Below are 9,919 nucleotides of genomic sequence, written 5' to 3' on the forward strand. Positions count from 1 at the left end.
TGATCAGTGTTTTATTCCTGTTTAAGTAAAATAATTCTTACACTGCTAGTCAGCAAATCCGTGTCTTGAGAGTTGATCCTACACTGATGGAACAAATTAGTTATACATGTTCGGCATCTAATTTATCCTCTTGTGCTGTGGAAGAGAAAAGGCACATAGGAGAATATATTTAACCTCTGTATGTGAGAATGAAATAATTCTATCCAATAAAAATACCTGTTTATAAAAAAAATGCTTCAATTCACCAGCACAGTTTCAGGGTTTCAGAAGACTCCAGAACCAGGATTAATCACCAGCTACTTAAAACTGTAGTTATGCAGGGTGGTTTTATTTGTGTATGTGTTTGGTGCTTATGTAATATGTTGTTTGGGTCTGAGACAAGATCAGTTAGCTGGGACTGATTAAAGACTGTCTTTAAAAGAAAAAATACAAGTCTGTCTTTGTATTGTATGTCATCAGACATGCAATTGTTCTTGCATCTTTTATATATTTTCAATCTAAGATGACAATTTTTAGATTTGTTTTTTAGCATTACTCATATTGTGAGAGTATTGGTATATGAGGACAAGAGATGAGGCAAAAGACATACCCTAAGCAGGTATAAAATGATGCAAAGCATCATTGTGGGAACGCAACTTAAACTCAGTCATCTGACATAAAGATTTGGATTGGAAACCCTTGTTAGCAAGGCTGGGTGAGCTCAGTACCCAGTCTTTGTATTTTTCATCAGAGGGGAGAAATCAGCACATTTTTTAGAGCAGTTCATGCCATCCTCATGTAAAAGCTACACATCTAGCTCTGACTCCTGCTACACATGAAAGTGGAGCAGAGTTTTCCTTGGCATACAAGCTTTTTGTCATTAATCTGCACAAGCAGTACTGTATATGCATACGGCTGGACTAATGCCCTTCTGAACATTGGTTCTGAATCTGAGTAGAAGCATAAATGTATAAAATGTAAATGTGTATCATCTTATGATTTTTTGAGATTTGGATATTAAAGGGGAAACTGAAAGGCAGTCAGAGGGCTTGTCTGACATATAAAATAACATAACAGAATTCTTCAAAAGGCTCTAGAGGAAGACACACAGGAAAAACTGTGTCTGATGCATGAGCAATTGTATTTATTTCTTATCTATCCTCTACATCCTTCTTCTTAATTCATCATACTACCTCCTCTAACATTACAGACATAGTAGCTTTCTCAGAGGGAGGTGGGAGGATCAGTTAATATATAGTTCCAGTGAGAAACACAACTGAATGAAGAGTCAGATCTGTTGTTTGAACTCTGCACAAAGTGTCTCCCCCTCACCCTGTATACTGGAAAGAAGTTTGGCTTTGATCAATATAAAGCAGTATGTGACACAGTTCACAACACACTGCAGCGAAACTTCCTAATCACTTAGATCAGAAGTTTTCAAAGAAGCAAATGTCTGTGTCTTGGTGCTTTGAGACTGTCGTGTAGAAATTAACAGGCATTCTTGAGACTGGGTAAAATGTTTTGGGGCAAACTACTTTAATCTTTGACCAGGCTTTCACATTCTGCCACATTTCATTTTTCAACTGGCACCCAGCTGTCCCCTACAGGCATTCTTTATAAGGGAAGTCCTGTTATCCTATAGCTGGAGAAGGATTTCTCACTCTGTTCCTCTCCTTTCATGCAGAAAGAAATACAGAATAACTATTGAGAGACGAACTCGGCAGGAGGAGTGTAACATGGGGAAACATCGGCAGTTACGTGAAGACTCCATTAGATCTCATTTTTCTGCTGCATAAAGAAGAAGAAGAAAAAGAATCCCATTCTTCCTAGGGAAAAAGAGTTAGGGAAAAGGACACAACCAAAGACATCAGTGTAAAAAGAAGAGGCGCTTGAAGAACTCACTCTTTTAAGCAGTAATTTTGTCTTAATTTCTTTCAGAAGCTCAGGAATGATTTACTAATCACATTATGCCGCATGGCCTTTCATCTCATGAAAAAGAAAATGATGCAGTTTGAAGTTATAGGGTGTACTTAATATGTAAAGACAGTGTTTCTTAAGGCATATATTAAGGGCAGCAGATTGAGTTTAGTTGATGGGGAATGCCTCATTCTGTTGCCATTTTTTTTAAATCTGCTACAACCTCCTTCCTTAATTGCATCTCACCCATGGGTATCAAATATGGTTTCACAGGCGCAGGTGCTGGTTGTTGTCAGAAGGAGAAAAGGGATTTGTCTGGGGTATGGTCCTGCATCACTGAATCGTTGCCATTGATTACAGGGGATACAAGACTAGGCATATGCAGTTTAGTTCTGGGAGGGAACTGGCACTTGGGTGTATAACTCCACTGGGGTATAGTTAACTCCACTGAGAAAGTCAGGCAGGTGGAAGCACACGCAAATGATTTTTTCCTTGTTTGTGTACTATCGCAATCAAAAGCACTGATTCTCCCTCTTAGGTGCTGGGAGTTAGGAAAAACTCCAGTAAAGGATGAGGAGTTTCACTGGTGTGAAATAGAGAGAAGACAATCAGGCCTCTGGAGAGGACTGGCTAATTCCTGAATCTTGTATGTGTTTTATTGTGCTCTTTTCTCTCTACTGCCACGACTTTTCAGAGAGGCAAATAACAGTCCATGTAGAGCCTGCTACTGTCTGCAGTGAAGTAAATGGCAAAATCCCATTAACTTCATTGAGCACAGGACTACATCCAAAATTGTAAATATGAAAGTGTTTGTATAGCTGAGGCAATTCAAAAGGGGATCTTTTTTGTGTACAAATGACATTCCATGCTACCATTTTATTTTTAGGATATTTTTATCTTGTATTTTTCTATTAAAGTATCTATTTTTGCTTTGGTAGGATTAAAAATTAAGGGAGAGGATGTTTCGAAGACATATTTTTTATGATAGGAGTAACATGCAGGGAAAGTCAACAGCTGTAAATACACTTTAAAACCAGGATTTTGGGGAGGAGAAGTGACTTTATGGGTAGTAACAGAATGTTTGCCCCACTTTCTTCTCCAGGCACGTGCAACATTCAAATAGTTATTTAGACAATATAAATGTAGTTATTGAATTGTCTGTGTGATGATGGCCCTGATCTTGAAAATAATGAATTTTCCACATGTTAAATAGTCCTGTATTAGTAGGAATTGGAGTGGTAAAACACCGCTCTAGGGCTGATTTCAATCCTGCTGCCATCAGTATCCCTGGACTTTTTCCATTGACTTTACCAGGAGCAAAACTAAATCTGTGATGAATTAGCTACTGACAGGTTATTTTATACTAGTCAAAGGAGAGCTCTGTGCTTTCTAGCCAATGAATGGAAATGATTGTACATATTATAAATGTGGTGAAGAAGACCCATAAAAATATTTTCTGGGGCAAAACCCAGCTATGACTATGGTTCTAGTGCATGAAATCTCTTGGTTTATCCTATTCCGATTTCATAAGCAGAACTTTCTGGTCTCAGCAGTCATGGTCAGACTTGAAGGTTAAGCTGAAAACTGGCACTGAAGCCTGTGTTCTATAAAACTTCTAGGCCCTGAGAAGCCAGAGTGCCAGTTGAGGGAAACCATTTTGGGGTAGCTGGAAGTGGATGAAGAGTGAAAGCTGTCTCTGTCTTCTTTCTGCTGCCTTTTATTTGTTGACGGGGAAATAGCCCAGGGAGCATTTCCTTGGACTTTTTTTTTTCTTATGTTTCACTTGTCTCTTAGCATATGTAGGGGTTCATCAACTTGTAAAATATTGTCTGGTGTCCTAAGCAGCCAGAGGGCAAGGCTTCCACACTGTCCGTGCAGCTCTAGTGTAGGTGCTGGATGTACACCAGGTAGATCTGGTGTCTTTAGGGCTCACCTTAACAGCTGTTGTTCACACGGTGGATTTCCATCACCCTGTTGCCCAGTCTGGGCTTGTATGACCTCTGCGAAGATGCCTTAGCCAAAGTAAAACTGTGGTCAAGGTACAGTTTATTGAAGTAGTCTCCTTATCTCATGGGCACCAGAGAAGGATGTAGGCCGGAGACCATTCATGTGGAGCTGGGGAGACAAAAAAGACTTCATGATGAGTTTTTGGATTTTTTTTTCAAGCGGTTGAGTTCATCTAGCCCCTGGGCATGCTTCAGATTTGGGTTTTTTAAGTAATTTCCAAGGGAGTTTTGATGTACTTCTTGCTTTGCAAATACACTTTTCAGTATTTGTGTTTTCTTTTATCCATTTGACTACTTTGCCACAGAAAAAGGGAAGGAAAATTTTAAATATGTGGAGAAAAGAGAGTATGATTTGAAGCATAAACTTTTTTTGAAATTATGTTTATTATGACTTGCCTTGCAGTGTGAACTAGTACTCAAACAGTCCTAGTTAGGGACAAGACAGCGGTGTACATCTGCATTTTTCCTGTTCCAGGTCAGAGCGGAAGGTTGGAGCCAGGAGATTTGGCTGGGACAATAAATTGTTGAGACAGCTTTTTTTATTGCATCATCTTACTGTAACTAAACATATTTTTGAAAAGAAGTATAATGAGAGGTTACTTTTCAATTAAAATGATAATAATTCTGATCCTCAGTGTTATGTAGGGTTTTTAATCATGACCTCAGTAAGTGTTTTTATGAGATGTCTGTTGGTGGAAGGCTGGTGGAGGCCTAGCCACAACTTCACATCCCAGCACCTCCCAAGAAGGTGAACCTTCCTTGCACATTAGAACATTTTAGATCAGCGGGCTTTGATTTTTCTAAGTTGGTGCACACTTACCTGTGCTTTTTTCCCATGGAAGTATGGAGATCATTTAATACATTTCATATAAGTAGATTCCTGTATAGCATAAATAAACTTGCTCTTCTTAGCTACCTTTCACAGGCCTCTTGCTAATAGTTCCCAGGTCTTCTATGGACCATAGATCAAAAACTGCCTTGCGTTTAGATTATTCAGCAGAGAGATTCTTTACCAGCTAAAGCACTTTTCCTTTCTGGTTCATCTGCATTAGCTCAATGCCACAATGTTTAGGCTTCAGACTCTGTAAGGGAATGCCTAATCAAAATAATAATAATAATTGATTCTCAAAAGAGTTTTCAAACCCTACATTTTTGGCTTCAACAAATTGCCTGTAGTACAGACATACATCTGTATTACAGCGTAGCACAAGGAGGGCCTTGGCTCAGCTCAGCACTTTAGAACACACTTAAAATGTGCTCAATTTCAGCTTCTAAGTGCTTTGCCCACTTGGGACCAAAGGGTATGATCCTGGCCATGGCTGAACCAAAGAGAATCTTGCCATGTGCTTGAATCAGAGAAAAGTTGGCCCCATAGGCACATGTTTATTGCTAAATCTTACAGTTCTGCCTGTTACATTAAAATTAAACTAGTGGGTTCATAATTTTTGTTTGACAGTTTCACATATTCTGCTAATTTAGCATTTTTTTAATTTACCAAATACTGGTCAGCTTAATAGATTCTGTGGACAAATTAGCTGTCTTGTACCCTCTTATCTTCAACACGTAGACTTCCACTGCAAGTTGACAAAGATGAAGCAGAACTTTCAATAGTACCTGTGATTTGCTACACTGAGAACAGCAACTTTAGACAGATGCCTAGATGCTTTATCCTGGGCCATTGGTAGTTCTGGAAGTGTTATTTACGGACAGTTCGTGTGTCCATAGTTGTCTGTGACTACCACTATCACCAGGTATTTACCAGTTTCTTCTGTTGCCCAGCTAAGTTCTGAGAACATTGTCATTTCTAAATTTTCTGATTGAGAGTGCTGTGCACCTTGCAAGGTTGTGGTCAGAATTCAGTTTATAGAAGAGTTATATTCATTCACTTCTGAAAATAAATTTTATTGATCTATTTTCAATTTGGTTTTAAGAAACGCTTCATTTCATTATTGGAAGTATTCTGTTGATTTTTAATGGAGAATTATTAAGACATAGCTAGTGCTTTGAAAACATTTGTGCTGGACAAAATAACACTGTGCTCCCTGACAGTATGGTTTACTGGGATTTTGATCTGTGACTCATTTTTTGGCTTGGTGGGGTGATCACACTCTCATTAAGGTGACCAAAAATCCCTCTAATTGATTCAGTGGAAGTAAACTCAGACTCTCAGTGAAGTGTCTTCAGGCTTTAAACTCAGCATCTTGAAGCAGTTCAGAGTGAATTCCTCAGCTTTGCATTAGAACAGGCTGCATCAGCCTTAGCTGACCTTGGCTCCAGTGTGATTTTCACCTCATGAATGCCATAATGCTCCTGGAAAGCCAAGAATAGACATCAAAGACAGGAAGCTAATAGGCCTGGTCATAAATTTCTTTGGCAATTCAGTCCACCTTTTCCGGAGCTCAAGACAGTTCCTCATCCTTCACTACCCTCTGTGCTCCAGAGGAGCCTTGTAGCTGTTCTGTTTCTTTTAATAAAGCAGTTGAGCTTATTTTTCCTCATTTTCTCCCAGCATAAAATGAACACCCTTGAATTCCCCATTTTTTTCATGCTTTTTTTCTCTAGCTTCAGTAATACTTTGAAAATAGACAGCCATTTTCTGTCATTCAGTCAGAAATGCTCCCTCTTCACTGAGCTGTGGCTTTTAATGTACTCTCAGCACTGCTCTGCTGCCAGCACACCTTGTGTTGGCCCGTGGCCACACCAGCCGCTATCGGAGATGTTGACCCAGAATTGTCTGATGTTGCCTGTCTTTTAACCAAGCAAAGTTGAAAAATCAGATTGACCAAAAACATTCTGAAGTTTAAGCTGAATTTTGCAGCTGGTGTCCTTTCCTTCTAAAAACACCAAAGGCTCGTGTAACCAGTTGTGGTTATAGAAGCAGTCACATTAAAGCTAAAATGATTACTGGGCGCCAGTGGACTCACACAAAATGCATTGGTCCAAGCATGGTGAGATGATGTCAGCCAGTCTTTTTTTTTTTTTTTTAACACTAATTGTTGTTGCTATAAAATGACATCAAATCTAGTGACCACCCTAAAGTAGGGTATATGGGAACAGAAATACAAGTTTCTGATGGTACATTGCCTTTTCTGTTGATCAGCAACACACCCTAGTAACTTGCCTCAATAGTGAGTGATGAAGGGACAAATTTCAGCAAAGTGTATGTGTTACAGGAGGCAGTTTTAGCCCTTTTTTAGAAACAACAGTATGCAAAAGTTACTTTTTGGAATATACTTTTAGGGATATGCTGGAAAAAGTTTTGCCTTCAGATGTGTTGTGTGTCTCCTCTCCTCCCCCCCTTTCCTTCTTGCTGTTGAAAGCACAGAAGGATTTGTGTGTGTGTGAAACCTTTCAAGTGGAAGGATGGAAGTGTTTGCACTGTGCATATCCCTGCTTAGAGGCAGAAATGAATTCAGATGGCTTGAGGCCTGTATTTTTTCCACTCTCAGATATCTTTTAACATCTGAGCTCTGAGACTGATGGGAAATGATTGTTGAATTTAAAACAAATAGCTGTTTGTGAGAGACCTCGGGCCTCCCTGTCTACAGGGGTCAGCAAGCTGTGCGGCAGACTTTGATAGTGTCTTTTCTCTTCCAGAGAATGACAGGAAGCCTAAGCACTGTGGTTTGCCCCAGTGAAGCCTTGAGTCTGGCCTAAATGCAGCTCTCCCTTTATCTCACCCACAGAGGAAGAAAGGATAAAGGTTAATGTTGGTGTTTTTATGAAGTTACTGCTGGTTTTGATCAGGAAGATAATGCTGCCACAGCTTTGAGGCTTTCTTGGGCTAGTGTTTAATTATGTCCAGCATATCGTTACATAGACTGTTTTATTATGCTATTACTTCTTCCAGAATTTACCTTTCAGAATGACTCCTCCAGATTTACAGCATACAAATTAGCTTTTGAAAGGAGTTGCTTAGAGTGCATTCAAAATCTCTCACTAACCACTAAGTTAATATTCTGCATCAAAGGCAAAGTATTCTAAATAACCTGACACTGTTAAAGTTTGTATGTAAAGCTATAGTACTTCAGATATCTTACGTGGATTCATTAGATGTTAAATCTTTGAAAGGTTAAAATCCACTCTGTGTGAACTGTTGCTTGGTGTTTCTGTCATGTGAATGTTTCTAAAGGACACTTGAGCAAGTAAAGAAAACATACCAAAAAGGGTATTTAAAAAAATAATCTTGATTTAATGGTTTCTTTTGTAATCTCAACTGGTATGCACAGGGAACACAAAATTCTCCCCTCCAGAAACTATGAACAGAGGTTTTGCTAATGTTACACTAAACCATCAGCAGACATAATGAGCACAGCTATGTTGGTTCATACTTGGTGACGATCTGGACTTCGCTTCCTCTGTGACCTGCATATGCAGCGTGACGGCAGAACAAGCCACCACTGAGAAGCCAGTATCACAGTTACGAATCAGTGGCCATTTATCTTGGTGCCATGTGAGATGATGTTTCCTCCCATATTTTGTGTCTCCCTGATGTAGCTTTGTGGCAGATGTTGTGATGACTTCTGCGGTATAGATGCAAGGGATGAAAAGATCTGTTAAGAATATAGGGAAAATATCTGTGCGGTTGAGTTAGGGAGATGGAGAAGATGGAAGAGGCTCAGGGATCTATTATACTCCCATGATGATACTATAGACTGTGTGGAGGATGGGATCAAGCTGTTTCTGCATAGTACACTGTTGTTTAATACCTACTTTCTTACAGACTCAGCAGAAGCTTATTTCCCTTTTAAACTTCACATAGCCCCCTTACCTAAATTTTAAACAGGATTTTAGTGGTGCATAGGACCTGTTCAGGGTGTACCATGCTCTTAGGTTGGCCATTTACCTAGTAACAATGTCATCTTTACTGTGCAGGTCTAAAAGTGCTGGGTAGGGTGGCAGGATGAAGACGATGGGTAGAATTTGCTGTGTTTCTTGTGCATAGGATGTAATTATCACAAAACTAAGAGGACTCAGGATAGACACCGCGGACGTTAACTTTGTCCCCTTTTTTCGGTGATACTGTTCATTATTAATGTAAAAATACTGGACAACAGAGAAACCTAGTACCAGTCTAGTAGAAAACAAATGGAAAGCCGCACAGTATATTGTACTGATGTAAGTAGAACTATCTGCATATAATGTGATTTTATTTATTGTTGTTTTGTGTAGAGGAGAGTGCGTATTCATGACTGTGGATATAACCTTTGTTTATTTGTGTAATGTATTTTATTTCTTTTAGGACTTGATCATTTAAAATATCTACATTCATTCGTGTCCTTTGACTTTTTATTCTGTGCATTTTCTTTCACACATTTTAAAAATGCAAGAATATCACATAACCTAAATTGTAACAAAATGTTTCCATTAAAGACATAGGAATATGTTATCACCTGTTTCTGTGGTGTCTTTTATCACTCCTTTACTACATTCTTGGTCTGTTTCGTATAGAGGGTACTATCAGATGGTGCAGAGTTAGTTACATGAGGGTTATTCTGGGTCTAAGGCACCGTAAAACGCCCTGATTTTAATGATGTTTAGCAACTGATTAAATCGGTAATCAGTCTAACCTTTCTTTGAGAAGTAAATTTCCACTGCTATTTTAAGGTCTGGAAAAGGTTGTAATCAGTATAAACTTTGGATGTTTTTCTATATATTTTCAGTCCTCTAGAAATGCAATTAAATAGAAACCAAATTATTTAAATACATTGGAACCTTAAGTAGTAAAAATTAATCTTTATAGCCTGAAGAGAGCAAAACTTAAACATTTTACTAAGCTACACATTCATTTCTTTGCAGCAATCTTATCAAATTGGGGGAATGTAATTCTGTTTCTTTCCTGTGCTATTAAATACAGTCTTCAAATTATCCTGTTTTGTCTAGCCTTCTGCTTTCTGTATGCATGTTTCTGTTGTAGCCATGTTGCCAAATCTAAGATTTGTGCTTGACGGTATGCCAGGCCTCTATATTCTAAAATAACTTGGAAATGAGTGTGAGGAAGAAGTATCTGATCACAT

General features: G+C 38.8%; 1 protein-coding gene across 3 annotated transcripts in view; it reads left to right on the plus strand.

Annotated features, from left to right (window-relative positions):
• The window catches only part of NPR3 (natriuretic peptide receptor 3), a 48,229-nt gene extending 38,935 nt beyond the window's left edge, over positions 1–9,294 (plus strand). For all 3 annotated transcript variants that reach the window (XM_056325111.1, XM_056325109.1, XM_056325110.1), the window contains exon 8: positions 1,664–9,294. In XM_056325111.1, the coding sequence (XP_056181086.1) occupies positions 1,664–1,775 (112 nt within the window). In that variant the 3' untranslated portion in view covers positions 1,776–9,294. The remainder of the gene's footprint in view (positions 1–1,663) is intronic.
• The last annotated feature ends 625 nt before the right edge of the window (positions 9,295–9,919 follow it).

This window comes from Falco biarmicus, chromosome Z, assembly GCF_023638135.1.
Source record: "Falco biarmicus isolate bFalBia1 chromosome Z, bFalBia1.pri, whole genome shotgun sequence".
In the NCBI taxonomy this organism is placed as follows: domain Eukaryota; kingdom Metazoa; phylum Chordata; class Aves; order Falconiformes; family Falconidae; genus Falco; species Falco biarmicus.